We start from the raw sequence: 25,866 nt of genomic DNA on the forward strand, positions 1-25,866 counted from the left end.
TCATAACCGAGGGAGCATTATAGATTTGAGGAGAGGTCTGGCACTAGGGAGATTTCCAGAGTTCTACAAGGATGACACAACTGGCAATCTAAGCAATAATGGAAAGGCTACTTTAAATGCCCTTCCCTGGATAATGAGATTGATGACTGCCTTATATGCCACCCTAGAGCCTTCATCCAGTGGCTAATGAAAGCAGAGGCAGACACCCACAGCTAAACACTGAACTGAATTCCTGGAACCCAGTTGCAGAGAGGGAGGAGTGAAGAGCAAAGGGGTCAAGACCAAGCTGGTGAAACCCACAGAAACAGCTAACTTGAACAAGGGGGAGCTCATGGACCCCAGACTGATGGCTGGAGGCCAGCATGGGACTGACCCAGACCCATTAAATGTGGGTGTCAGTGAGGAGGCCTCGGCAATCTATGGGGCCTCTGGTAGTAGACCAGTATTTATCCCTGATGTATGAATGGACTTTGGGAGCCCATTCCATGTGGAGGGATGCTCTCAGCCTGGACACATAGGGGAGAGCCTAGGCCCTGCCCTGGATGATATGGCAGACTTTGGGGGATACCCCATGGAGGACCTCACCCTCCCTGGGGAGCAGAGGGAGGATGGGAGTGTTGTTGGGGGTGAGGGGGAGGGGAGGGAGAGGGAGCTGGGATTGACATGTGAAGCAGGCTTGTCTCTAAATTAAAAAAAAAAACATAATTCAGCAGATGAAAAAAATAAAATAAAAGTGCTGCAGCCACTCCACCGGGACTGAAGCAGGGTCAGTAGCAGCATGGAGCACAATGGCTAACTGATGAAAGAGAAGAGAGTATGTTTCCAGCAACCCCCTCCCCAAGTCAATCTCACATGCTCCTGGGGACTGCGCGCCAGGCGGAACATAAAACCTCAAGTGTAGGAAGCAGTCTAACTTGTGGGACCCTATCCTGGGTTGACCTCACAGCCACAGGAATATCCACACACCAGCAAAAGCAAGTGTGCCCCCTCCAGGCCTGGTCCCTCTGGCGTGACCCGCACCTTTTAAAGATTTTAGTGGCACATTTTAGTTCGGTGAATTCACACTCGGAGTCTAACTACATAACTGATACACTTCACCACAGTGTCCAAAATGGAAGATGACCTGAAAGGAGCTGTGCCTAGTGTCACATCCCGCCTTGGGAAGGAAGGCGTCTCCCCAGTCAAGATGAAACTTAAACCCATGTTTTCAAATCAATCTCCTCAAAACTCATGATTCAGCATCAAGTGAGCAAGGCAGTGACATGCACACAGACAGACAAACAGACAGACAGACAGACAGCCATGTGTACACCGCCAGACTCACGGCTGACAGTCTGTGAGGGGTATTGTCGTTTACTATTGGAGAGTTCTGCTTTATATCTTTATAGTTCTCATGCGTCTCCTTCAAGTCCCAGCTCTTGGAAGCAGCCAGTCATTTTGAGCTCTTAGTGTTGTGTCTCCTGCCAGGTCTGTCATCCAATAATACTCTGGGCCTCTAATGCCCACATGGTCTGCTGGGAAACCTGCTCACTTGGCATAGCCAGCTCCCTGTAACAGAGCCTGCGATACAATTCCTGTCCATCATACCCTCCAGACAGAGCAGGCAAGCACTGACCCTGCAAATGGGGCAGTGAGCAAAGGCGTCACCTTGCTTCAGTACCTTCCCCTTGGTGGCCCTGAATGCATAGCAGATGAGAACATTCATGAGGGTCCCCTACACCATACGAAGCTAAATACCAAAGCGAGAGAGAGAGAGAGAGAGAGAGAGAGAGAGAGAGAGAGAGAGAGAGAGAGAGAATCTCTCTGTGGCACAGAAGCAGGGTGAAGGAGAAGGTCCTGGGGCCGAGTTGGGAGGGAATCACAGAGCCAGGGAGCCTCTGTACACAGGAACGGCCGATGTGAGGAGCTGGGCAGGCCCTGTGTGGCTCCCCGGGTGGTGATCTTGTTTCTCCTGGTGCACAGTTATAGTGTCTGCTCATGAACTTCCCCAGCGCTGTGCTGACCACATAGGTGCCATGCATCCCCAGCGCTCTAATTGTCTAACTTTGCCAGAAAGGCTGTCATGTCACTCAAGGTGACATCTGGGACCCTGTCTGTGAGAGCATCAGTTCCATCCCTAGTGACCTTCCAAAGTGGTGTACAGATGACCAAGGTCCATGGAAGAAGGAAGGAGGGACCAGGTGGTGAGTCCCAGGCCGGTCGCTCACCTGTCCCACCAGTGCACTGAAGCCCCTTACCTTCGAAGCTTGGCTCTCATCCTTCCCTGGGTCCCTGAACCAAAGTGTGTCTCCATGAACCAAGCACTACCTGGAAGGTTGCAAACATCGGCTGCTTTGTTGATGATTCCTGTTTCTTAGCTGCCTGAAACGCTCAGGATGGAGGGAAACCCTGGGGAAGCCCAAGGCCAAGGCTTCCTTTATTGTGTGGTGAGAATCCCAGTCTCTCCCATCCATGCACCCAGGTGTCAGGGAGTCTCCTCAGTACCCTGAGCACTGCCTTTGCCGCTGAAGCCTCGCCCACCACCACCGAGGACCTCAAGCTTGGAGACTGAGCAACCTGTACTTACTCGTGATGTGACCGTCCCACTCCACAGAGGGACTGTGGCTACCTGGGTCCCCATCAGTACAGTGATGAAGTAGTACTAGAGGGTCCTTAGTGTCAGCCCTGAGTAGTTTTCTGTGGGCCCCACAGGCCCCAGCACAGGCTTCTGCTGTCTCCATTCTCGGCTCCCCCAGCCCAGCCTGACTGCCTGGGATATGAATCAAAACACCTGCTTGCCCAAGAAGATCCCTACTGTCCATTGTAGCACTCGGGTACCCAGAGGTCTCCTGTGTGACATAGACAGTGTGGGCTTTCAAAGAAGACAGTCTTCGAAGAGCTGTGTGACCTCACTCCCTCCCCCTCCAATCTCCCACTCCGCTCTCCCCCTCCCTCCCATACAGAGGTTAAAAATACCCCTAAGTTCCCACGTGGCCTGCCCAGCCCAGCCCAGCCCAGCCCAGCCCAGCAGGCTTCCTTTGTGGGTCAGGCTTCAGCCTAAGTCTTGCCCTTTGGTCTATGATCTCAGCAAAGGGTCCTAAAGAAGCCTACTAACAGGTAAGATCATGGGTTGGCCCTATAAGAAGGCTAGTGCCAGCTAGGCTTAGTAGAGTTCTCTACAGGCAAGGGGCTCCTGGGGTTGGATGGGCTCAGAGAGGGAATCTGGACTGTAGGAATGCAGACAGTCACATAAGCCAGACTAGGTTTAAGCCGTTGCCATCCTGCCCTCTCTCCCATGGGCAGCCCTGGTAAGATTCTAAACTCCCTTTACCCTCCAGCCTCTGTGGAACTACAGCAGGTGTCAGCAGGTATCTCTGAGGCCCCTTGGAGAGGTGCTCAGTGCGCAGGCCTGGTTGCACCACTGTAGCTTTAGTCCATAGCCAAAGAGCCCAGCAATGACCGGAATGCAAAGACTGTGGTGTTGGCTAGGGCCTGGCCCTTCCTACACAGGCCCCAGCTAATAAATACATCATAATCTAGTCAGAGGCCTCCCTAAGAGGTTAGACAGGACAGATTCCTGGTGGGTATGAGGGTCTTGAAGCCACTGGTCTCTGGAGCTACCCTCTGTGGGCCTGAGCCAAGGCTATCCCCTGAAAATACTCCTGATATGGTCCTTGGGTAGGACTCTGTGCTGTAGGAAAGAGATTGCATCAGGGGTTGGGGCATGGGCCTCAAGATCCCAGCCCGCCCCAGCCACAGACCCTTCGGTTTGCCAGTTCCCTGGATAGGACTTGTCCCTTGATTCCCTCATTTTCCAGGCATCCATCAGACTTGCTAATCCTCTAGCACTGTGGTGGCTGTGTGAGGTACCCCCTGGGGCGATACACTAGCATTGTGCAGCTTTCAGCTGTGAGGACTCAGGATGGGTTCCTCCATATAGAACCTCCCCTGGCTCCTTCATCCCCCTTCCCCTCCCTCTCTCCCTTTTCTCTTTCCCCCACTACCTTCTTTCTTTCTAAAAGAATATTTTTGGCAAGGTCTCATATTGTAACCCAAGCAGACCTTGAACTTGCTGGTGACCCTTGTGGCTCAGCTTTCTGAATGTTGGGATTGCAGGCATGACCCACTATGACCACTGACCGTTTCTTTGGTGGTTTCCTTGGGGGCAAAATACCAGACATGTATGTAGTTAAGTCTAGAAGTGGGTCTGCTGCCAGGCTATGAACACAAAGTGATGGGAAACTCAGTAGTTAAAACTGAGTTGCAAGCCTGGCTCTGGATTCCGTTGCTGGCTCCCCCGCTTCCTAGCTCTGTGGTCTTGGGTAGATGACTCAAACTCTCTGCGTCAGTTTCTCTGTAAAATAATGCCACTCACCTGGCAGTGTGATTGTGGAGCCAAATGTGAGCACAGGAAGTGTCTGGGAAGTGACTGTACATAGGAACTACCCAGGAGAATGACCCAAAGCCTCTTCACCCTTACTTAGTCTCTCCATCAGAAGCTGAGAAAACAGGACCAGAGAGGGCGTGGCTCAACCAAGTCACCCAGCAAGGTCATGCAGACAGGCTGTGAAAAGCAACAGTGCAGAATACCTCCAGTGGCCTGTCCAGCAACACCGGGCCTGACAGATGAAGCCTCTTGGGTGCTTGGAGGAGAGGGGTTCCCTAGCCCTGGAGGTCTACACTGTGGAAGATAGAAGGCTAGGGCTTGTGTTCCCTACATGGTCCAATATTACCCTAACTGGTTGGCCATCAGAAGTAGCCCGCAGTTTCCTCCCTATAAAGTGGAAACAACAGTTGGCTGCCCTTAGGGCTGAGGACTTGGGATAGAGCAAGATGTGGGATGCTCAAAGTGACCCTCACACTGGCAACATGCACTAGGTGGGCACTTACCAGGGGTGGGACGGATGATGCCCAGACAGTCATACAATGAATCACAGGTGGATGAGACTGTAGCTCTCATGACTGACCCTGTTTTCCTACTTAGGTGCTCAGGCGAGCCCCAGGAACTATTTCCAGGAAAGAGTGCAGGCCACACAGGTCTCTGTGGTAACTGCATCATGGTGCGGAATCTAGACAGCCTGGACTTCCATCTGCCTTCACATGCCCAAGACATGCTGGATGGCCTGCAGCGTCTGCGTTCCCTGCCCAAGCTGGCCGATGTCACGCTCCTGGTTGGTGACCAGGAGCTGCCCTGTCACCGCAGCCTTCTGGCTCTGAGTAGCCCCTACTTCCACGCCATGTTTGCTGGAGACTTTGCCGAGAGCTTTTCGGCACGTGTGGAGCTGCGAGACGTAGAGCCAGCTGCGGCAGGACAGCTGGTGGACTTCGTGTACACAGGCCGGCTGACCATTACCCAGACTAATGTGGAGGCATTGACCCGCACCGCCTCGCGCCTCCACTTCCCCACTGTGCAGAAAGTCTGTGGCCGATACCTCCAGCAGCAGTTAGATGCCACCAACTGCCTGGGCATCTGCGAGTTTGGGGAGCAGCAGGGGCTGTTAGGTGTGGCTGCCAAAGCCTGGGCCTTCCTACGGGAGAACTTTGAGGCAGTGGCCCAAGAGGATGAGTTCTTGCAGCTGCCTAGAGACAGGCTGGCTACCTGTCTGGCCAGTGACCTGCTGCAGGTACAACCAGAGCAAAGTCGGCTCCAGGCACTGCTGCGCTGGGTGCGCCATGACCCCCAGGAGCGGTCTGCCCACCTGCCCGAGCTTCTCAGCCTGGTGCACCTGGATGCTGTGCCAAGGCCCTGTGTGCAGCAGTTGCTGGCCACAGAGCCGCTGATCCAGGAGTCAGAGGCATGCCAGGAGGCCCTGTCCCAGGGCCACAGGAGGGTAAGTGAGGGGCTTCTACCTAAAAAGTGGAGAAGGAGCTCCAGAGTTCCCACCTGCTCAGGGAGAAGAGAAAGAGTGTGTACCCTCAAAGTGCCTGACCAAGTATGGCTCCCTGCTGCAGGCTGGTCTCCTGAGAGAGCATCACCATTCAGCTCTCCAGTGCACCCTGCTCTGAGTACCAGGAGAAGAACCAAAAAGTGTCTCTATCTTTAAGAAGCCTACCGCTGAGTGAGGTTGAGCCTGAATACAGACCTAATGCACAGTGGAAAGGCCAGCACAGGGAGGGTGCTAGGGGCATCTTTTTTTTCTCTTATTATTATTATTATTATTATTATTATTAATTCAAGTTAGGGAACAGGCTTGTTTCACATGTAATTCCCCTCTCCCTCTCCCTCCCCTCACCCCCATACCTTCTCCCCCACCTCCAATGCTAGGGGCATCTTGGCAAGGGTTGGCAGTCAGGAAGGACTCCCTGGAGGAGTCAGCATTGGAGCTGGGCCTTAGAGGAGGCATAGGAGTTGGACAGGAGAAAGATGAGGGAAAACCATCCAGGACAGTGACACAGCTGCACTGTGGGGCCTGGAAACTGTCACCAAGTGCTCTTGAGGGGGCTCCAACCGAACCTGTATGGAGTTCCATCCCTGACAGTGATGGCAATGGGCTGGCAGCAGGCAGGTCTTGACAGAGTGACAGCTCTAGCTGTGATTGCCCCAAGGGTAATCCAGAGCACCTGGGGAAGCCATTTGTGACTACTGAGAGACATAGCTCTTCACAGTGTGGGGGTGTGTATAGGGTGGGGTGTGCACTGGTGAGGGTGTGAATGGGGTGGGGGTGTGCACTGGTGAGGGTGTGAATGGGGTGGGGTGTGCACTGGTGAGGGTGTGTATGGGGTGGGGGTGTGCACTGGTGGGGTGGGGGTGTGCACTGGTGAGGGTGTGTATGGGGTGGGGTGTGCACTGGTGAGGGTGTGTATGGGGTGGGGGTGTGCACTGGTGAGGGTGTGGATGGGGTGGGTGTGTGCACTGGTGAGGGTGTGTATGGGGTCGGTGTGTGCACTGGTGAGGGTGTGTATGGGGTGGGGTGTGCACTGGTGAGGGTGTGTATGGGGTGGGGGTGTGCACTGGTGAGGGTGTGGATAGGGTGGGTGTGTGCACTGGTGAGGGTGTGTATGGGGTCGGTGTGTGCACTGGTGAGGGTGTGTATGGGGTGGGGTGTGCACCGGTGAGGGTGTATATGGGGTGGGGTGATCATGGGGTGGGGGTATTCACGGGGCAGAGGTGTGTACCACTATGTCCAGCCCATGCAAACATGCATGTACAGATGCACACACATGTATGTGTACACACATGCCAAGGCCCACTTAACCTCAAGCACAGACACTGACAGAACACCACCCACGGACTTGTGCTGGGCAGACAGTGGCAGGCCACTCTGACCTGGTTCCCACCCGCAGGAGCTTCCTGGCCTCCCACAGAAGATGCAGGAGGTGCTGGTTGTCGTAGGCGGGCGGGCGCTGGAGGAGGATGAGGAAGGTGGTGAAGAACCCAGTGCCCACACCGGGAACTTTGCCTTCTACAACACCAAGGCCAGTAAGTACCTGCCACGCTTGTCCTGGACATGAGCCATGCAGCCACCTTGGGTTAGAGCCAGGGAGGTGACCAGAGAATGGGGGACCTGCCCAAGCCCTGCCTCCAGACTGGTGGCTGCGTGGGGGGCTGGCAGAGAAGAAGGGGCAATACTCTCAGTCAATGGACTGAGATAGTCCCGCTGATAGATGCCTCACCTCTGCTTTTTATTAGGCCCCGGGGGCTGGGATTAAGGCCCATAGTCCAGACAGTGTTACTCAGGGTGGATGTCCTAACCCATTGATTGCTCTAGGTTCCTTTGCCCTGTGCACCCAGTGTGGAAACCAAGGCTCTAGGGGGCGGGGAATGGGAGCTAAGAGGGTGCAGACAGCCCAGGAGTTAAAGTTCAGGCTTGGGCCAGCCCAAACTGGGATCCAGTCTTTCCCTAGAACAGATCACTTAACCTCTCTGACTGTGTCTTTATTTTTCTTACCTGTGAAATGGGTTCCTAGTGGGGTCAGGGGAGGGGTAGTAGGGCACCCCACAGGCTGTCTGCCCAGGAGAGCTTGGAAAATGCTGATGTGGTCTGGTTGGCTCCAGGACTGAGGCAGGTTGCCAGCACCCACTGCATCAGCTCTGGCAGGCTGGAGGAAGTCCAAAGCCAGCACAGTCCAGGTCAGAGGCTGACAAGTGGGGATTTGGGGTTGACGTCAGGAGACAGCAGCTGGCTGGCAACAACGGTCTGCTGATTGCTGGGCCACCCTCACCCTGGGGTGACACAGACATGAATCAGGGGACACTCCGTTCCTGTCCAGGGTGCAGGCTCGGCTCATCATGAGTCCTAGAATTCTACATGTTCCCAAACTGTCATAAACAGTCAACAGTTTTCCAGGGGACTTCCCCAAGGCCCAGTCTCCCACAAACACTTGCAACAAGTCCATTCATAGGATTTGACTTTCCCACGCCTATGATCTCATGATGGTTTTTCTCAAAGCACTCCTCATGGCTTTGTCCCTCACAACAGCGACAACAACCTAACAATCTCTACTGGTGGGCCTTTCCCATGGGTCTCACGTCTCATACCACACTTTTAAAATCTATCAATCTATCTATCTATCTATCTATCTATCTATCTATCTATCCATCCATCCATCTATCTTTATTTATTTTATTTATTTACTTACTTACTTACTTATGGTGTGTGTGTGTGTGCACGCCACGGTGCACAAGTAGAAACAACTCGTAGGAGTTAGTTACCTCCTTCCACCATGTGTCATCTAAGGATCACATTCAGATCATCAACCTTGATGACAAGAGCCTTTACTGACTGAGCCCTGACTGAGCCATCTCTCGGGCCCAATTCGCCCCTATTCCATAGACAGGGAAGCCGAGGCTGGGCCTTGTCTAAGTTCACATAAGTGGTGCCAGGATTTGGACTTCACTCTACCTGCTGCAAGGTTGGTAGCTCATTCTCTGGATATCTTGTCTGCTCTAAGGGGTGCTATAGGAATGTGATGAGCTGGGACACCCCAGGCTGTCTCTGACCCCATTTTCTTCATCACTAGTGAGGGAACATTTCTGCAGTCTGTTCCTAAAAAAGGCACCAGGGCAGGTGCAGGCCCAGAGGGCCTGCAGGAGCACAGCCTCTCTGACCATCTGGCTCTCTCCCCACCAGGGCAATGGATGGCACTTCCGGACTTCCCCGATTACCACAAGTGGGGCTTCTCCCTGGCAGCACTCAACAGTGATGTTTATGTCACAGGTGGGTGACCCAGAGCTCCTAGGAATACCCTGATCAACTTGGTACAGCACCGGCCCCTCAAACCAACTCTCCTACCCAAGACCTTCCAGACCTTTCTACACATCTGGAAGAGAGGAATTTCCAGAGGCAGAGATGGGGGCAGCAGAAACTCAAGGTCATCCTTGGCTCTATAGCAAGCGTGAGGCCAGCCCAACTCAAATAAGCAGAAACCAAAATAAGTTTAAAGCACGTGAATAAAAAGTCAGAGCCCACTGACAGGTACTAGGAGCCATCACTATGTATACTGAACCTCTCTCTGGCAGGTGGCTCAAGGGGCACCAAAACAGACACCTGGTCGACCACCCAAGCCTGGTGCTTCCCACTGAAGGAAGCTGTCTGGAAACCTGTGGCTCCCATGCTGAAGGCCCGCACAAATCACGCCAGTACAGCACTGAATGGAGAGATCTATGCCATAGGCGGTGAGGCTTCCCTTCCTATCACCAAGCCCCTCATTCCTAGTGCCACAAGTCTCCACCCATACCCTCACTGGGGATGCTGCTGGGGAGAGCTCTCTGCCTTATGGGGTCAGTGAGCCCCAAGCAAACAGTCCTTAGAATGCCTAGCTGGGGCATCCTGGGTAGTCAGGAACCAGCCAGCCCCTGTTTTCCTATCCTGGAGGACTCAGAGCCCCAGAGCCATCAGGGATAATCACATACACCCTAGAAACAGGGACTCAGACCTCAGATCAGGGCCACTTTGAAGTTTTTTTTTTGTTGTTTGTTTGTTTGTTTGTTTGTTTTTCGAGATAAGGTTTATCTGTGGTTTTGAGGCTGTCCTGGAACTAGTTCTTGTAGATCAGGCTGGTCTCAAACTCACAGCGATCTGCCTGCCTCTGCCTCCTAAGTGCTGGGACTAAAGGTGTGTGCCACGACTGCCTGGCATTTAGCCACTTAGGAGTCTTGAGTGTGAATGACCCACAGTGACCTCCATGTTGCTATCAGCCTGACACAGGGACCACTTCATCAGCCAGACACTCTAATGCCATAGCAAAGAGTTTTTCTGGGGAGCATACTGGTTAGATGAATATTAAAATAAGACCCAGAGGTGTCCCCAAAGAGTCACAGGCAGCAGTCTGACCCTGAAGCCATTCCTAATGCCTAACTTTCCATGATGGAGGGCGCTCCCGTTTTCTCTAATAATTGTTGTGGTCCTGACCAGGAAGCAAAGGGCACACATAGACCGAGTCCCAGGCACCTTGGGTCCCCAGAGTCTCATAGATACAAGTATCCCATAATAAGCTATTACAATAGGCACATCCATTCCACTGGGGGCTATTACCGTAGGTTTTTTGTTTGTTTTTTGATTTTTGGGTTTTTTTTTTTTTTTTTTTTTTTTTTTTTTTTGTTTTTCGAGACAGGGTTTCTCTGTGTAGCTTTGGCACCTATCCTGGCACTGGCTCTGGAGACCAGGCTGTCCTCGAACTCACAAAGATCCATATGCCTCTGCCTCCGAGTGCTGGGATTAAAGTCGTGCACCACCAATGCCCGGCTCCATAGTCTTTTTTTTTTTTTTTTTAAGATTTTATTTATTTATTATGTATACAACATTCTGCTTCCATGTATATCTGCACACCAGAAGAGGGCACCAGATCTCATAACGGATGGTTGAGCACCACTATGTGGTTGCTGGGAATTGAACTCAGGACCTCTGAAAGAGCAGTCTTAACCGCTTAACCTCTTAACCTCTGAGCCATCTCTCCAGCCCATATTTCTGTAGTCTTATGCCATACACCTGTTCTCCTAGGACTTGCTCTAGGGACCAATGCCCACCATCACACAGGCATACCACTTCTTGGTGTGGTCTTGGGAAGGCCCTGCCTATGAAGGCGACTGAGCTCACTACCTCCCCAGGTTATACCTCCTTCATTCCCTTTCTGGGGCTCTAGAGCCATCCCTGCCACCTTTGAAAGTTCAACCCTGTCCTTTCAGGGTCCTCTCCTATTCCTAGATCCCAGTGCCCAGTTCCTACCCAGCTAAGGACATCCTTCCACAGGCACCGCCCTGGATGCTGTGGAGGTGGAACGTTATGACCCCTATACGGACAGCTGGACTCCTGTCAGCCCGGCCCTCAAGTATGTCAGCAACTTCTCGGCTGCCAGCTGCCAGGGCCGCCTCTACCTGGTGGGCTCCAGTGCCTGCAAGTACAACATGCTGGCTCTCCAATGCTACAGCCCTGTGACAGGTGGGAGGGCCTCCCGGATGGCCTGTTATTCCCAAAGTGGCAAGGTTCAGATGGGGCCTATGGACCTGGCAGGAGGACAGCCACGGGGGAAGTGTGGGTTGGATAGATGCAGAGGCCCAGGGACTCCCAGAAGCCTTTGGGAATGAAGGGGGAGGGTGACCAGGTCAGGGATCCTCCTGCACCTCCCTCCCTGGCAGTGAGTGTGCTGGGGCTCCGGAGCCCTCCCCAGTCAGGAGCCGCGCCCCCTCCTGGTGAAATTGTCGATCCATGTGCCCTGCAGATGTGTGGAGTGTGATCGCCTCACCGTTCCTGCCCAAGTACCTGTCCTCTCCACGCTGTGCTGCTCTGAACGGGGCCCTCTATCTCATTGGTGACAACACTAAGAAGGTCTACGTGTATGACCCGGGGGCCAACCTGTGGCAGAAGGTGAGTCTCCCCATGCCTGCCCCTGGTGAAGCCTTGCTGGACTCCTGACACCCCAGAGATGCAACAGAACAGAGGTGTGAAAGAGTGCCCAAGAGGCCGACAGAGAAGCAGGGCAGGCCTCCAGGCTCTCTCTAGAAGATAGCGGGGTACAGTGCCGGGCACGATGGAGACACAGACCATAGCTGTGTGGTCACTGTCAAGTCTCTTTCCCTTGAGTTCTTGTCTCCCTTCTCAGGGATCAAGTCCACTTTCAGGGGTGAGTGCCCCTGGGGCAGCCGTGGGTAGAAAGGAAGAACCATTTGTTAGCCATGGGGAGATGAGCATCCCACCCTGTGGGAGATGACGTCAAGCAGGTGGATTCTGCGCTAAGAGTGTGGACAAGCCAGCCCCCAGGACCATCTCACCTTGTCCCTCTTCTTTAGTCGTCAGGCCCAGGAAGCAGTGGGAGGTGGGCGTGTCCAGACACCAGCACAAGGGCCCGGAGCCCTGGCCTTTTCCCTCAGTCCCAGGCTGGATGCCCCGGACCAGTCTACCTATCTGGATCCGTAGTTCCAGGAGCCTGATGAAATGATGCCGCCCCCCCCCCCAATAGCCACCAGTCAGCCTGGTGACAGCGGGCCCACTGTGCCCTACTCTAGCTTCAGTGTTCACTGACTGGAGGTCCCATTAAGGTAGTGAGAGCAAGCCCTACTAGGGGCTGCTTCTCTGAGCCTCCTAGCTGAGCCACAGCTGGACTGAGCTGAGCTTCCTGGACAGTGTGCTCTACTTGGACCTTGTTGGGCTTGTAGATGGGACAGCTGCCTGATGTCTTCTTCATGCAGAGGCAACATGGGTCTTTTCTGGTACATCTCTCCCCTCCAAGAGAGCTGCAGTGGAGCCAAGGTCCAACCTAGACCCCACTGAAGGCGGCTCTGGGCTCAGATCTCATTACCACACTTGGATCCTGTGATTCCAGGGCCCGAAGGAGCCATCCTGTTAGATTTAGGTTGGAGAGAGACCAGGGCCTCACTGGTAAAGCGTCTGGTATAACCACAGTGGGCAGTAGACGAGCTCTGGGATTCAGGGTCAGGTGGCTGTCCCTAGCCCCACCAAGGACATCCTTGCTTCCATCCCCCAGTTGCCCACTGGGCCCTGACAGCTGCCGTCCACAGGTGCAGTCTCAGCACAGCCTACACGAGAACGGCGCATTGGTGTCTCTGGGTGATGCGCTGTATGTGACAGGTGGCCGCTGGCAGGGCATGGATGGCGACTACCATGTGGAGATGGAGGCCTACGACACCGTGAGGGATGCCTGGGCCCGCCACGGTTCCCTACCCCGTCTCTGGCTCTACCATGGGGCCTCTACTATCTTTCTGGACATCTCTAAGTGGACGAAGCCCTTCAGCCCCAGTGCCACCCAGGAGCACTAGGAAGGCAGGCATTCCTGGGTCAGCTCTTCATTGTCCAGCAGAATGGCTCCTTTTATGCTTGTCTTCTGTTCACTGTGAACTGCTGCCCTCTCCAGGGTTTGGGCTGGGCTCCATATCAGATGTCATAGCTGAGGACACAGCTCTGGTCTCTGGTGCTACCAAACTTTGTGACCAGTGGTGAGAGTGAGACCCTGATGCCAACATGGTGGAGGAGAGAGCCCCGCTGTCCCTGAAGACCTCAGAGAAGGAAGCTGAGAGGTCCTGGACTGTACCCGCCAAGCAAACAGTCTCCATAGTGTCAGCTCCTCTTGCTCTACCCAGCCATGGTTTGGGGGAAAGCTGCACAAACGAGGGGTTGAATGGGATACCCAGAACACTGAGCCAGGACCTCAAGCTTGGGTTCCCCCCACAGTTCTTTGACCAGTTTCCTCTCTCCCCTCTTTCCTGGGATTCCACATGGCCCCACATGGGGTGGCCGGATAAGGGACAGGCTGTCCCCATCCCTAGCCTCCGCATGTTGGTACTGTCTTTACAGAGCTGCTTCTGGGATGAAGGTGGCCCCTGCTCCACCATGGGTACCTCTGACACCAGGAGGCAGCCTCCGAGGAGACACTAGGAGGCAGGGGGATGTGACACAGGACAGGACAGTGAGACAGTGGAGGATGCCCTCGGACAGTGGTCCTCAACCTTCCTAATGCTTCAACCCTTTAATACAATTCCTCGCCTGGTGACCCCCAACCATAAAGTTATTTCGTTGCTACTTCGTGACTGAAATTTTGCTACTGTTATGAATCGTAATGTAAATATCTGATTCCCTCCACCCTGGTCTGCAGGGACTGCTGGAAATGGCTCCTGGATGTGTCAGACTCTTGCTTCCCGTGATCTGCTGGGATGAGGGGGCGGGGACTATTATCTAACGGGCTCTATTGTCAGTCAGGATAGGATTTGGAGTGGCTTAGACCTCAGTCCCACTGAGGCTGTGTGTGGTTCAGTCGCCACATGTTTTCTCTCCCTCCCTCCCTCCCTTCCTCCCTTCCTCCCTTCCTCTCTCTCTCCCATCTTTCCTTCCTTTGTTTCTTCTCCCTCTTCCTTTCCTCTAGAACAAGGCCCTAGACTTGTAACCAAACAATAAAGGACTCTCACTGTGTGTGAGTGGCATGTTCTGTCTGTCACAGAGTGGTGAAGACCTAGACCTCAGGTTGGGAATTGGTTGGGACACCACCAACCACTAACCCACTGAAGCCTTGAGTGGTCCCCAGTTCCTACTGCCTACGGAGTCCTTCTCCAGGACCAGCCCAAGGGACCAGAGTGGCTCCTGACACCCCTGGGTTCTGAGGGCAGGTCTCAGTTCCATCCTGCTTTTGCAAGTCAGGATTCACTTTGCCCCTAGACCCAACGTCATGCCTGGCTTTGGGACCACTGAGCTGACTCAGAGATCAAATGGGGCAGGGTGTATGGGTGTTTACTTCTAACAGGACAGAACCCAGCCCTGTGTCCTGAGTGCTCCCAGGGTGTGGTGGTTTGAATAAGAAGAGCTCCTACAGGCTCCTATATTTGAGTGCTTGGTCACCAGGGAGTGGAACTCTTTGAAAGGGTTAGAAGGATTAGGAGGTGTGGTGTAGGGGAAGCTGTAGCCACACCTACTTAGGGGCTGGCTACAGGTGTGCCTGACCACGCCCTCACAAGCTTGCATGGGAGTGGTCAGAGGACGTAGGGTGACTGCGTTTTCGCTTTCGGTTTCTTTTTTCTGCCACGCTGGCTGGCTAGGTTGCTCTGTAAGTAAGGCTTTTCCCTGTTAAATACCCTTATATTTCTACCTGACTCCGTATTGGTAATTTCCCACTATAGTGTGGCCTTATTGGAGGAAGTGTGTTACTGGGGGTGGGCTTCGAGGTTTCAAAAGCCCATTTCAGGTACAATCTCTTTCCCCTGTTTGTAGATCAGGATGCAGCTCTCATCCTATGGTTGATGGATTTGGTGCAAACATTGTGAGTGAAGGGACCAGCTCCCCATTTCAGCGGCCATAACAGCCTAACGCGTTCTTGCCTGAGCTTGCCTTGGTCACTAGGAGGTCAGATGCCTCCTGCCTTGTGGCAAGGAACCAATCAGAAGTTAGCTGGTAGTGCTATGCTTTATGGCTCTGGGTGTGCTTTATGGACAAGTGCACAGCAATGACATGCAGAGCATAGCAACCAGAGCATAGGCCCTGGGAGGGCCTATGGGCCATAACAACCAGTTGACCAATCAACACAGGGCAAGTCCTCCAAGCCTGGAGGCACACCAATCCTGAGCCTGTGTGTACCCCTAGACACTCCCCTTACGCTTGTTCCCTTGGCTTCTCAGGGTCTTTCCCCAGCCATCTGCCATGGTGGGTGGATAGAAGGCCTGAGCTAACATGGGGTTAGCTCGTTAAACAACTGCAATAAAGCCTCATGCTGTTTGCATCAAGTTTTCGCCTCTGCCTGGTGATTGGGGTCGTTGGGGTCGCCGCGGTCCTGGGCTGACATCCTGGGGGCCTGAGCCTCCGGGGGTCTTTCATGAGGACTCAGCCTCACAGGGATGTCCTACTGTGTTTCCTAAGCATGCCATCCTAAGGCTATTCAAAGGTAAAGGCTGAAAGAGTGGAGCTGGATCTCATCAGAAATGCAGAATTGGAAAGGCCATACATGGCTGGAGTGTGAGTTGCAGAAGTCCTGGAGCCGGGACACACGCTGTCCAGGGCACGGTCCTCAGCTGTCCCTCCTCCTCTGGCCTGACTGGATCAGTGGCATGCTTAGTGTTCCAAGAAGAAAGGTCCTCCAGCTAGGGAGCTGAGAGTCTAATAACGGGGGTTCCCAACTGGGGCCAGCTTCAAGTGAGTCCAGGCAGGGCTGTGGAAATGCCGGGAGCTAGCAGCAATGGGGTATCCTGACCACTGCCAGCTCCCAGGGACCAGGGAAGTGGCAGGTGCACATTCAAAATGGTGCTGAGAGCCGCAGCTGTAGCTGCGGCGTCTGCATTGCAGGGGAGATGTCCCTATCTCCTGCTAGTGCCACCCATTGGCCAAACCAACCAGAACCTCGGGAGGGGAGACAGGCTACTGGTATGGTCCACTAAAGCCTCCCTAAGGACACAGAGTGAGTGGGAAAGGGGACAGCCGCCAGCACAACACACAGAATCTTTGGCACACTGGACATTGGTGAGACCCTCCAGTAGCTAGACCCACTTGTAATGCAGGGGAAGACCACCAGGCAGCCCAAGAGCCATTCCTCAGAGTCCCTAGGGAAACAAGGACTAGATGTTTGAAGCTAGCGAGGGCTTCTAGTGAGGAGATAGAGTGCTTAGACACACAAGGAGCCTACAGGAGCCCTCCGAGTTCTCAGAAACCCTCAGAGACCCCAGGCCTTAGTCCCGCTTCTATTGCTGCGAAGAGACAGCATGACCAAAGCAACTCTCCCACAGGAACAGCATTTAATGGGGGCTGGCTTGCAGTTTCAGAGGTTTAGTCCATTCTCATCATGGCAGGGAGCATGGTGGCATGCGTGGTGCTGGAGCAGCAGCTGAGAGCTACATCGTGATCTGCAGGCTCAGAGAGACTGGGCCTGGCACCGGCTTTTGGAACCACTCCCAGTAACACACTTCCTCCAACAAGACCACATCTTCTAATCCTTCTAATTGTTTCTGACAGTTCCACTCCCTGGTGACTAAGCATTAAAATCTAGGAGCCTATGGGGGCCATATTCTTATTCAAACCACCACACCCTGGGAGCATTTAGAGCCTTTAGGAGCACTCAGAGCCTACAGAGGTGCTCACTGAAGGACATGGCAGCTGGGCCATGGAGTCACTTGGTGACTCCATGACACTCCCAAGCACTACGCCCCTTTTTCTTCATTTATGTGATGGGGACAGTCATATGATCTGAGCACTGATGGTCCATCCATGTGGCAGGTAGGTGAGGTGACACCACATCTGTCTGCATGTGCTCTAGAGGCCACACAGCTCCTTGGCCTCAGGTGGACTCCCATTGTCTTGGGGTAAAGGGAGATTTTATCCTGATGACCTCATCAGCCAACAGCCTTCCTTTGGAGGAAGCCGGGTACTGGGAAAGCTTGGCTCATTGAACAGCCAGGAAGCCCAGACAAGTCCATGACATGAGGGCCCAAGAATGAGGATTAGATTTCTGCCAAGCAAGAAGGCACATGGGGAGGTCACTGCCTGCCTGCCCTGTCCCACGGCCACTCATTCAGCACATTCACTCAGATGCAGGCACCACCCTCAAGGGCCCCACTTCTGAATAAGGGGTGCTGTTCCCTGGGGCTGTGGGTTATGGACTCCATGCTTAGTGCCCTGTGCACTTTGCGGTGCATTCCTGTCCTCCAGACGACCTGGCTTTCTAATGGGATCCTGAAAATGTACAGGAGCTTTTCCTGAAAGCCCAGAGATCTGAGGCCATGGGCCTGGACTGGGCTGCGTCATTATCTTGAGCTAGGGTCCAGGAAGCCATGCCAGTACCAGAACCGATTGGATCTGGGCCCTCTGGAAGAACCCATGACATCACTAGGACAGTCCACTGGAAAAATAACTACTTTCACATGGCAACAGATCCTGATGTCAGCCCTACAGCTGGGGACCTCTCTGTGAAGGGAGTAGGGCCACTTGACATCTTAGGGTCATGCTCCCCTGCATCAGGCTCCCTCTTCTGGCCTTTAAGGGCACCTATACTGACATGTACATGCATATGCGTGTGCGCACACACCACACACACACACACACACACACACAATAAAAAACCAAACCAATCCAACCAACCAACCAACCAAACAAACAAACAAAAAACAAAGAAACCCAGATGTGCTGGTTTATTTCAAGCCATTGCATTGATACCAGCCCAAGGCAGAGTGGGCGTGCCTCCTTGGAGGAGAGCCACCCAGGCAGAGATGGCTTTCTCCCAGATCAGGCCTTCAGGGTTTGCCACATCTGTCCTGGTTGGATGCCCCCACACCTAGCTTAGGGCATTGGAGGGGTCTGTCCTTCCTGCCAGACTGGGTCAGTGTTCTGTAGCTGTTAGCATTGTATATGGAGTCTGAGAGGCTCTGCCGGGAAGAGCAGGAACACCTCACAAGAGCTCCAGGTTATCCAACTTGAAAGGGAGGAGCCATGAGGCACTCCATACAATCAAACCATGTCATCAAGGCCAGGGCACCAGGAGAAATGGAAGGGAGCCTGGGACGCTCAGAGGACACACACAATGGTGGAATGGGTTTCTTGGGTGTCCTTTACCGAAAAAGAGGGTCTTAAGGGTGCAGGCCTAGGAGACACTGGCCCTGGGTTGCTGCAGGTCAGAAGCTAGCCTCAGGTGGAGGCGTGCACGAACTGGGCCGGGTGCCCGCCTCCCCTAGGGGTTCCCTGTGCCTGCTGAGAGCGCCCGAGCCGCGAGGGGGCGACGGCAGCGAGGGCGGCGCTCGCTAGGCGGGGGATTCAAGCGCGTTATAAGGCGCGGACTGGACCCGGGGCGCTCGCTGCTGCCGCCACCGCCGGCATGGCCTCGGCCCGCAACCCCGCTGGAGCGCTCCTGCTGCTCACCTGCGCCAGCCTGATCGCCGCCATGGGCCTCGGTATGCCGGAGCCCGCCGCGCCCGTGGGGAATCAGGCACATCCACGGCCTCCCGGCAGCCCACCGGTAAGACGCGGTTGCGCCCCAGACCTCCCTGTCCCAGGGGACCAGAGAAGGCAGGAAGGTGGCACTCCTGGCTGCGCAGTATCCAACACCCCCAAACGCCCCTTTCAGGGGCTCAGGGTTGTGTGGATGCATCCTCTGCATGGTGGCGTTGGCGGCAGAATTTTACTAGGTCAGTAAGAGAAGTTGGGAAAGGTGTGAATGCAGATAACTTGCTCCTCGCGAAACTGGAAGACTAGTAAGAGAGCAGGGCTCTCAGACCTAGTTTCTTTTTGTTGGACGACTCTGTTAGGTGACTGCTAGTGAGAAAGGAGTGATGTAACCAGGCCCCTTCCTTCCCAGGATCTCCACCTGAAATGCTGGGGAGGGGGCGAGGAGCGCGAGGGATGCAGGCTGGGGAGGGTGTGGCCAGAGGCCTGGGGAGCGCGGATTGGCAGCCTTCACTTGAGTGGCTCAGCCCTGGAGGCTCTTGAAAGAGTCTCTGTGGGCCTGGCACAAGGAGACAGACCTCAGGCCAGAGTTCTTCTTTCTCAGCACCCAAGATACCAAAAAAAAAAAAAAAAAAAAAAAATCAACTAAAACATCTGGAGATGGTTACAACTCTGGGCTCCCTCTGCAAGGTATCCCACAGTCCTGCCTCACCCAGCTCCCTCATTTGGTCGGTATCACTTGAGCTATGAAACTTCAAAACTTTCATGAGGTCAAGTCATAATTAACAGGAAGCAGGGAGTGGGCCCCAACTTCCCAATGGGGTTTTACCCATGGACCCTCTTTGGAATGCCAAGGTGTCACCAGCTCCCTGATAGCTAGAACTTGACTGGCCCGGGCATCTGCCCAGCCCCCATGCCAACTCCTGAGGCTCTAGATAACATGGCTAACAGTGGTCTGAGTCCAAACACAGGTCACTGGTCCCCTGGAAAGGTCAGCACACACATTTCCACTGACTGTATCAGATCAGCAAGAAGCTTAGAAGCTTCCATCTTGCCAGTATAGCAGCCTGGCCTGTGATCCACAAGGCACTCATTTGGGTCCTTCTGAGATCCGGTCTTTGTATCTGTGCCCATGACTTCTAAGGTGCCTTGAACCATTGCCTTCCCAGATGGCAGTCCTGCATGGAACCCAGACTGCATGAGGTCCACTGACTGTTGTATTTGCTAAAGGCCTCTGCCAGAAAATAAGGCTCCTCTCAGAACTAGGCTCCTTGGGCCAGTGTTTTAAAAGCGCTGAGAAAGATAGAGGTCCCGTGCAGTGGCCCTCTGTCCACCATGGCCTGTGACCACAGTGGCTGGTCTCCTTGGCATTTCTGACAGAGTAGAGAAAATAGGACCTGCCGTCAGTCAGGATTCACATATTCATAGTCGCCTCCTGAGCACCCGTGGGTGCCAATGACTATCAAGGATGGTGAGATTGTTCTAGCATATCTCGAGGAAGGACAGGAAGATGTATCCCAGAGCACATGCTGCAGAGTCCTGTCTCCCACCTTCCTATAGCCTGGGCTCTCCCAGGAGTGAGGTGAGGTTTCATCCCCATGGGCAGCGTGCTACCAAGCAACACCACAGAGCAAACCGACCGACTTGAGACCATCTGTGTTCTAGGAGCCCACCATGGCGCAAGCACACAGTGTGGATCCCCGAGATGCCTGGATGCTCTTTGTTAGGCAGAGCGACAAGGGCATCAACAGTAGGAGGAGGAGCAGGACCAAGGCCAGGAGGCTGAAGGTGAGCAGCTTGTGCTACCACCCTCACCAGCCCCCTAGCACCCCTGTCTCCAACAGCAAATGCCATGGAAAGACCAAGTACAAAGCCGGGGTCCAGCAAGCTTGGAATTAGGAGCCTGGGTCCAATCATCCACCCCTTAGGATGCCAGGGCCCTCCCTAGATTTCCCCTCATGTCCAAAGAGAGAAGCTTGCCCAACACGTGTCTGGGAGTCAGGGTAGCTTCAGACTGATGGAGTGAAAGAGGGAGGCCCTCACAGGATGGCTCTGGCCTGGGCAGGAAGTTGGCACTTGGACCTGATGGGTGACTCCTACAGTGAGCTCCTCGAAGTGACTCTGGATCAAGGCTGGGCCTTACTGTGTTTTGGCCTTCTCTACTGAGGTCAGCCTTGGCTGCCCAGGGTCTGGGCCTGAGAGGTGGTGGGTTGGCCCTGCACCCTTAGTCATCTGACCTTGCCCAGGCTTCTCTATGCAGGAGCTTGCCTCCCTTCTCTTCGGTCCCCACCCAAACTAGTACAAACTCCTTCAGGGGCCCCAGAATCAAGTGCACTGGAGACTTGCTGGTGTGTCCCATTGCAGAATGAGATGCAGGTCCCCAGAAGCAGCCTAGAGTAGTGGTCCTCTCTCTGGGAACACACCAGGAGGGGCAAACACAGTGTTCTGCAAACAGAGCCTGCCCTGCACCACCCCAAGTGAACTTCTTACCTGCATAATTCCATCCTCACCCTCTCTGGGCCTGTGGCTTTCACTCCCTGCTTGATGACAGAGCGACATGAGAGCCTAAAGGACCTCAACCAAGAAGGGAAGAGCCCAGAGCCATCGGGGAGCTCCCCTGCCTGCCTCTCTCTAGCAGGACCTGGCAGAGGGGTCAGCCATGCCCTTCCTTCCCTCAAATGTTCTCTCCCCTACCTTCCCTTCCAGCTTGGCCTGCCAGGACCCCCAGGGCCACCAGGTCCTCAGGGCCCCCCAGGTCCCTTTATCCCATCTGAAGTTCTGCTGAAGGAGTTCCAGCTATTGCTGAAAGGTAAGGGTGCCACCCTGTGGTAATCCCGCAGGGCATCTCTAGAGGACAGTGTTGAGAGAACATAGGCTAAGTTGCTCGCCAGTTGGCAGCCCTACCTGCCATGGGGCGGGTTGGGGGGTGGGAGAAATGTGGCAGGCAGAGGCCTCATGGAAGAAGACAGACTGCCTTTTATTGTTCTTCACTGGGGACCACCCAAATCTCCACGCTAGGAGACCAGTCCAGGGCTGGGGGGTGGCTGTCACTATCTCCCGGAGTTGACTGTACCAGAGGGAACTGCTAGGAGCCCTTTCTCTGCTTCCATCTCATGGCTTACTTGGTTTTAAACACAATTCCAGGGCCTGAAGAACCTTTGCGTTACCCCCAGTGTAGTCACAATAGGTATTTATACACAACTTTTCCAAAAATACGGGTGTGACAGGTAAGGCTAGAGGACAAGGATGGTGGATATTCACCAGCTAGAGTTTGAGGCAGACCGTGTGAAGGGAAACCGGTCCTGCAGGGTTAGGCAGGAGTGTCCCCAGGACCTCACCAGGGCTGCCAGCCTCAGTCCCCACGCTCCGGGGCCGCAGGCGGGTGGACAGAATGATCCACTGACCGCTCTGTGTCAGGAGCAGTGCTGCAGCGGGAGAGCACGGAGCCCAAGCACTGCACCAGCGATTTCACTACACCAGCCTCCGCCAGCCCCTCCCGAGTTGCGACCACCCAGGATGGTGACAACCAGGACCCAGGGCCCGTGTTGGCGCTGCTGGCTGCGACCCTGGCCCAGGGCCCACGGGCGCCACGAGTGGAGGCCGCGTTCCACTGTCGCCTGCGCCGGGATACACAGGTGGAGCGGCGTGCTCTTCATGAGCTCGGGGTCTACTACCTGGTGAGTGGGGTGCGCCCGGCTGGGTGGAGCAGGGCGGGGCCCCGCGTGACCACAGTGATCACGTCTGTGTGCCCTATAGCCGGACGACGTCGAGGGAGCCTTCCACCGAGGCTCAGGCTTGAACCTGACCAGCGGCCAGTACACCGCACCAGTGGCTGGCTTCTATGCTCTCGCTGCCACTCTGCACGTGGGTGAGGCCCGGGGCGTGGTTGGTGGGGTGCCCGCTGCCCTGGCCTTGTCAGCACCCACGTGACCAATCACCTGGACTTGGCCTCCCTGTAGCACTCACAGAGCAGCCAAGAGGAGCATCACGACCTCGGGACCGTCTGCGCCTGCTGATCTGCATCCAGTCTCTCTGCCAGCACAACGCGTGAGTGGGCGCTGCAGCCTGGACCCCGCCAGTGTAGACAGCCTCCTCTATTCCTACTACTGTCGAGGCATGGGCGACCCCGACCCTATCTTGCCCTACCTCCTTCCCAGGACCTATGAGACAGGCCCTTTGCTGTTTGCCTCCTTTCTGACCCTTCCTGACACCAGGACTCATTCAGAGGACAGAGGGAGTGTTTTATCTGAAGGGGGCCTTCGGGGGAATTCCACAAGCCCCCTCTTTAGTCACTTTCCCAGGCCTCATCTGTGGAAATCCCCCCCATGACTTAAGTTGCTCATCGCTGGTGGTATCCACCCTGTGTGCCTAGCTTGGTCCAGGAGAACAGAGACTGTGGCCTTCTCTGCCTGGCACCTGGAATGGAGGCCAGGCACAGAGCATGCACTACTCTGTGAGTTGGAGTGTGTGTGAATGAACAGCGAAAGTCGCAGATTTGGACTTCCTGGATCTGTTGGCTTTCTGTGACACCTGCCGCCTTCCATCTTGGTCTGTACATGTTTCTCATTAGAGAACCAGGACTTTGCGCCCTTTGCATGGCTCCAGTCTTTCCTCCTCCTGAGAACCCAGTTCAAACACCCCTCTCCTAGGGATGATGGCTCTGTACCTGGTACTTTACTGCATATGGTGGTGATCGTTGAATGACAGCTGCTGAGTGCACTGTGAGGGAAGCTGGTGTGGCCTGGGGACAGGCTGACCGTCTTTCTGTCTTGGGCGCAGCTCCCTGGAGACTGTCATGGGGCTGGAGAATAGCAGCGAGCTCTTCACCATCTCAGTAAATGGCATCCTGTATCTGCAGGTGTGTGGGGCTGTGCCGACCATGCAAGAGGTATGGGGGGGTGTTGGGAGGTGTTCAGGAGCATTGGGTATAGCGCCCTTGGACACACCCAAGTGCTGATGCTGGCTTGAGAAGAGCCAGGCTTCAGGTCCCATTCTGCCTCCAGCTCTTGCCCCCCAACATGTGTTGGGGGGGCAATAGTCTCACTTTCAGACCTTCCAAGAATCTGATGTGACAGGTGCTTCCAGTCACCTAGGCCCTCCATGGGGCCAGGGGGAGGGTGGGCACAGAACCTGACACCTGAGCCCTCTGGGATTTATGGGAGGCCCAAGACAGTTATTTTCTACATGGAACCTCAGTGGCAGGCAGTCTCTTGCCACTGTGGATCTGCCTATCGGTAGGGATGCAGGTGACAAAGTGGACTTATTAAAAAGCAAGTGCAGAGAGGTGTGTGGAATGATGGCTGAGCACTCACACAGCTCTGCTGAGCTCTGGGATGGGTGGTTTGGCTCAAGCCAGCTGTAGTGCTGGAAGCATGAATTCTGTTGACCTCTTAAGGGTGTGCACCATGTGGGCCTCAGGTGCAACTATCCCTGGTGGATCTCAGTCCTTACCATGGCACTTTCCAGAGAATGTTATGCCTCTGATGTGTGCACCATAGTGGGGCAGCAAGGTCAGAGCAGTGCTCACGATGGCTCTGCAGGCCATGGCAGGAAGGCCTGGGAGACAAGCTATGTGGCACAGGGACCTGCTAGCCTCTTAAGCCCCACCCGGGCCCTGGGCAGGAGCTTGCTCCCATAGACCGAGGCATGAAGCACTGGGGAGCAATAGAGTAAGAGCCAGATGTACTAGTTCTGGGCACAGGACTAGTCAACACTGGCTCTGGACTTAGGTCTGTCCTTCTCCCATATGGGACAGAGTAGGCCAGTGTGGACAATGACCATGGTGAGTGAGCACCACAGGCTGCCCAGGGCCAGCCTGGTATCTGACACATTCCCTTCCCTGCAGACAGGACACTACACCTCCGTCTTCTTGGACAATGCCAGCGGCTCCTCCCTCACGGTCCGAAGCGGCTCCCACTTCAGTGCTATCCTCCTGGGCCTGTGAGTGGCTACTGTGGGCTTTCACCAAGCAGAATGGTCTGATGTCTACAGTGTGAGGTGGCAGTGGCTCTGTGCAGGAGGAAGCCCATTGGACCTCTCCAGACCCTGGCCACTGTATCACCTCTTAGCACAATCATCCTAGACATTCCTGAAAAGATGATGGAGGAAAGGAGGCTCTCCCAGAAGCAACAGCATTTTGTGGGTATCCTAAGCCCTGCTTGGCTCTTGTGGGACCATCCAGCCTACTTTGTAGCACTTGCTATGGTCCGCAGGTGCAGAGCTGGTACCCTTGTGTCTCTAGACAGCACCAAATTCCTTCCTATGGCCCAGCATCCTCAGCACTTTGTAGGGAGCTCTACCCAGGCCACTACCTGGAACAGCTCATCCTGTATAGGGCAGGGCTATGGGGAAATGGTTGTAGGTCCTTAGTGCTCAGGAGGGGAGCCCAGGCCTTCTTGGACTACACACCCTGTCTACCTAGGTTCCTGGGTCTTCCCATGAGAAACTGAAGGGCTGCCAGCCTACAGCTTGTCTCAGTGCAGTCTCCACATTTTTATCAAAATGTTGGACTGGCCCCACACAGGCAGTGGAGATGACTGGGACCTCCAAGGTCCCAGTAGCTCCCTGGTTAAGAGTTGACAACAGCACAGCCATCCCACCAGCTGCTTTGGGATCTCTTGGCCTAGCAGTACTCAAGCCTGTGGATAGTTGCCAGTTGCTTCATCTTTTGGCTAACCTCAGGATGTTACCTCAGCAAGCCTGAATGCCCTTCTATAACCAAACTTCTTCTCAAAGTAGGCTGCCAACACATAGCTCAACAGGGGAATGGAGGGCTGTCCATGAGCAGCCCTGGCCCGATTCTCAGTAGGGCTGGTACCCACCCTACCAGGAAGCACTGTACTGGCCTGGGTCCTGACTCCCTGGCACTTTGATAAGGACATAGGGTAGACACACCCTTCTCTGGATTTCACTTTGTATCCAGTGGGCACAGACATGTTACAGAAGTTATCTTCTATCCTTGAGAAAGCCACATAACGCGCATATCTCAACTGTGCTACACAGCAACTTAAAAGTATTTATTGTGTCATATTGCCTGGAAGAATGTATTTATGTAATGGGGCACACAAAGCGTGACAATGAAGGGCGA

General features: G+C 54.5%; 2 protein-coding genes across 2 annotated transcripts; both read left to right on the top strand.

The window, feature by feature from the left end:
- Positions 1-4,977: 4,977 nt before the first annotated feature.
- Positions 4,978-14,735, top strand: Klhl30 (kelch like family member 30). Its single transcript, XM_035439273.1, has 7 exons — positions 4,978-5,810; positions 7,264-7,399; positions 9,051-9,137; positions 9,440-9,595; positions 11,169-11,357; positions 11,638-11,783; positions 12,935-14,735. Exons 1-7 carry the CDS (start codon positions 5,037-5,039, stop codon positions 13,190-13,192), a joined length of 1,746 nt encoding a protein of 581 aa, XP_035295164.1. The 5' UTR covers positions 4,978-5,036; the 3' UTR covers positions 13,193-14,735.
- A 3,976-nt stretch (positions 14,736-18,711) lies between these two features.
- On the top strand, positions 18,712-24,723 carry Erfe (erythroferrone). The gene is made up of 8 exons (XM_027397582.2): positions 18,712-18,852; positions 20,445-20,567; positions 21,486-21,588; positions 22,197-22,456; positions 22,536-22,647; positions 22,739-22,826; positions 23,559-23,637; positions 24,625-24,723. The coding sequence occupies exons 1-8, from the start codon at positions 18,712-18,714 to the stop codon at positions 24,721-24,723; spliced, it is 1,005 nt and encodes a 334-aa protein (XP_027253383.1).
- Positions 24,724-25,866: the final 1,143 nt, after the last annotated feature.

This window comes from Cricetulus griseus, chromosome 2, assembly GCF_003668045.3.
Source record: "Cricetulus griseus strain 17A/GY chromosome 2, alternate assembly CriGri-PICRH-1.0, whole genome shotgun sequence".
NCBI lineage: Eukaryota > Metazoa > Chordata > Mammalia > Rodentia > Cricetidae > Cricetulus > Cricetulus griseus.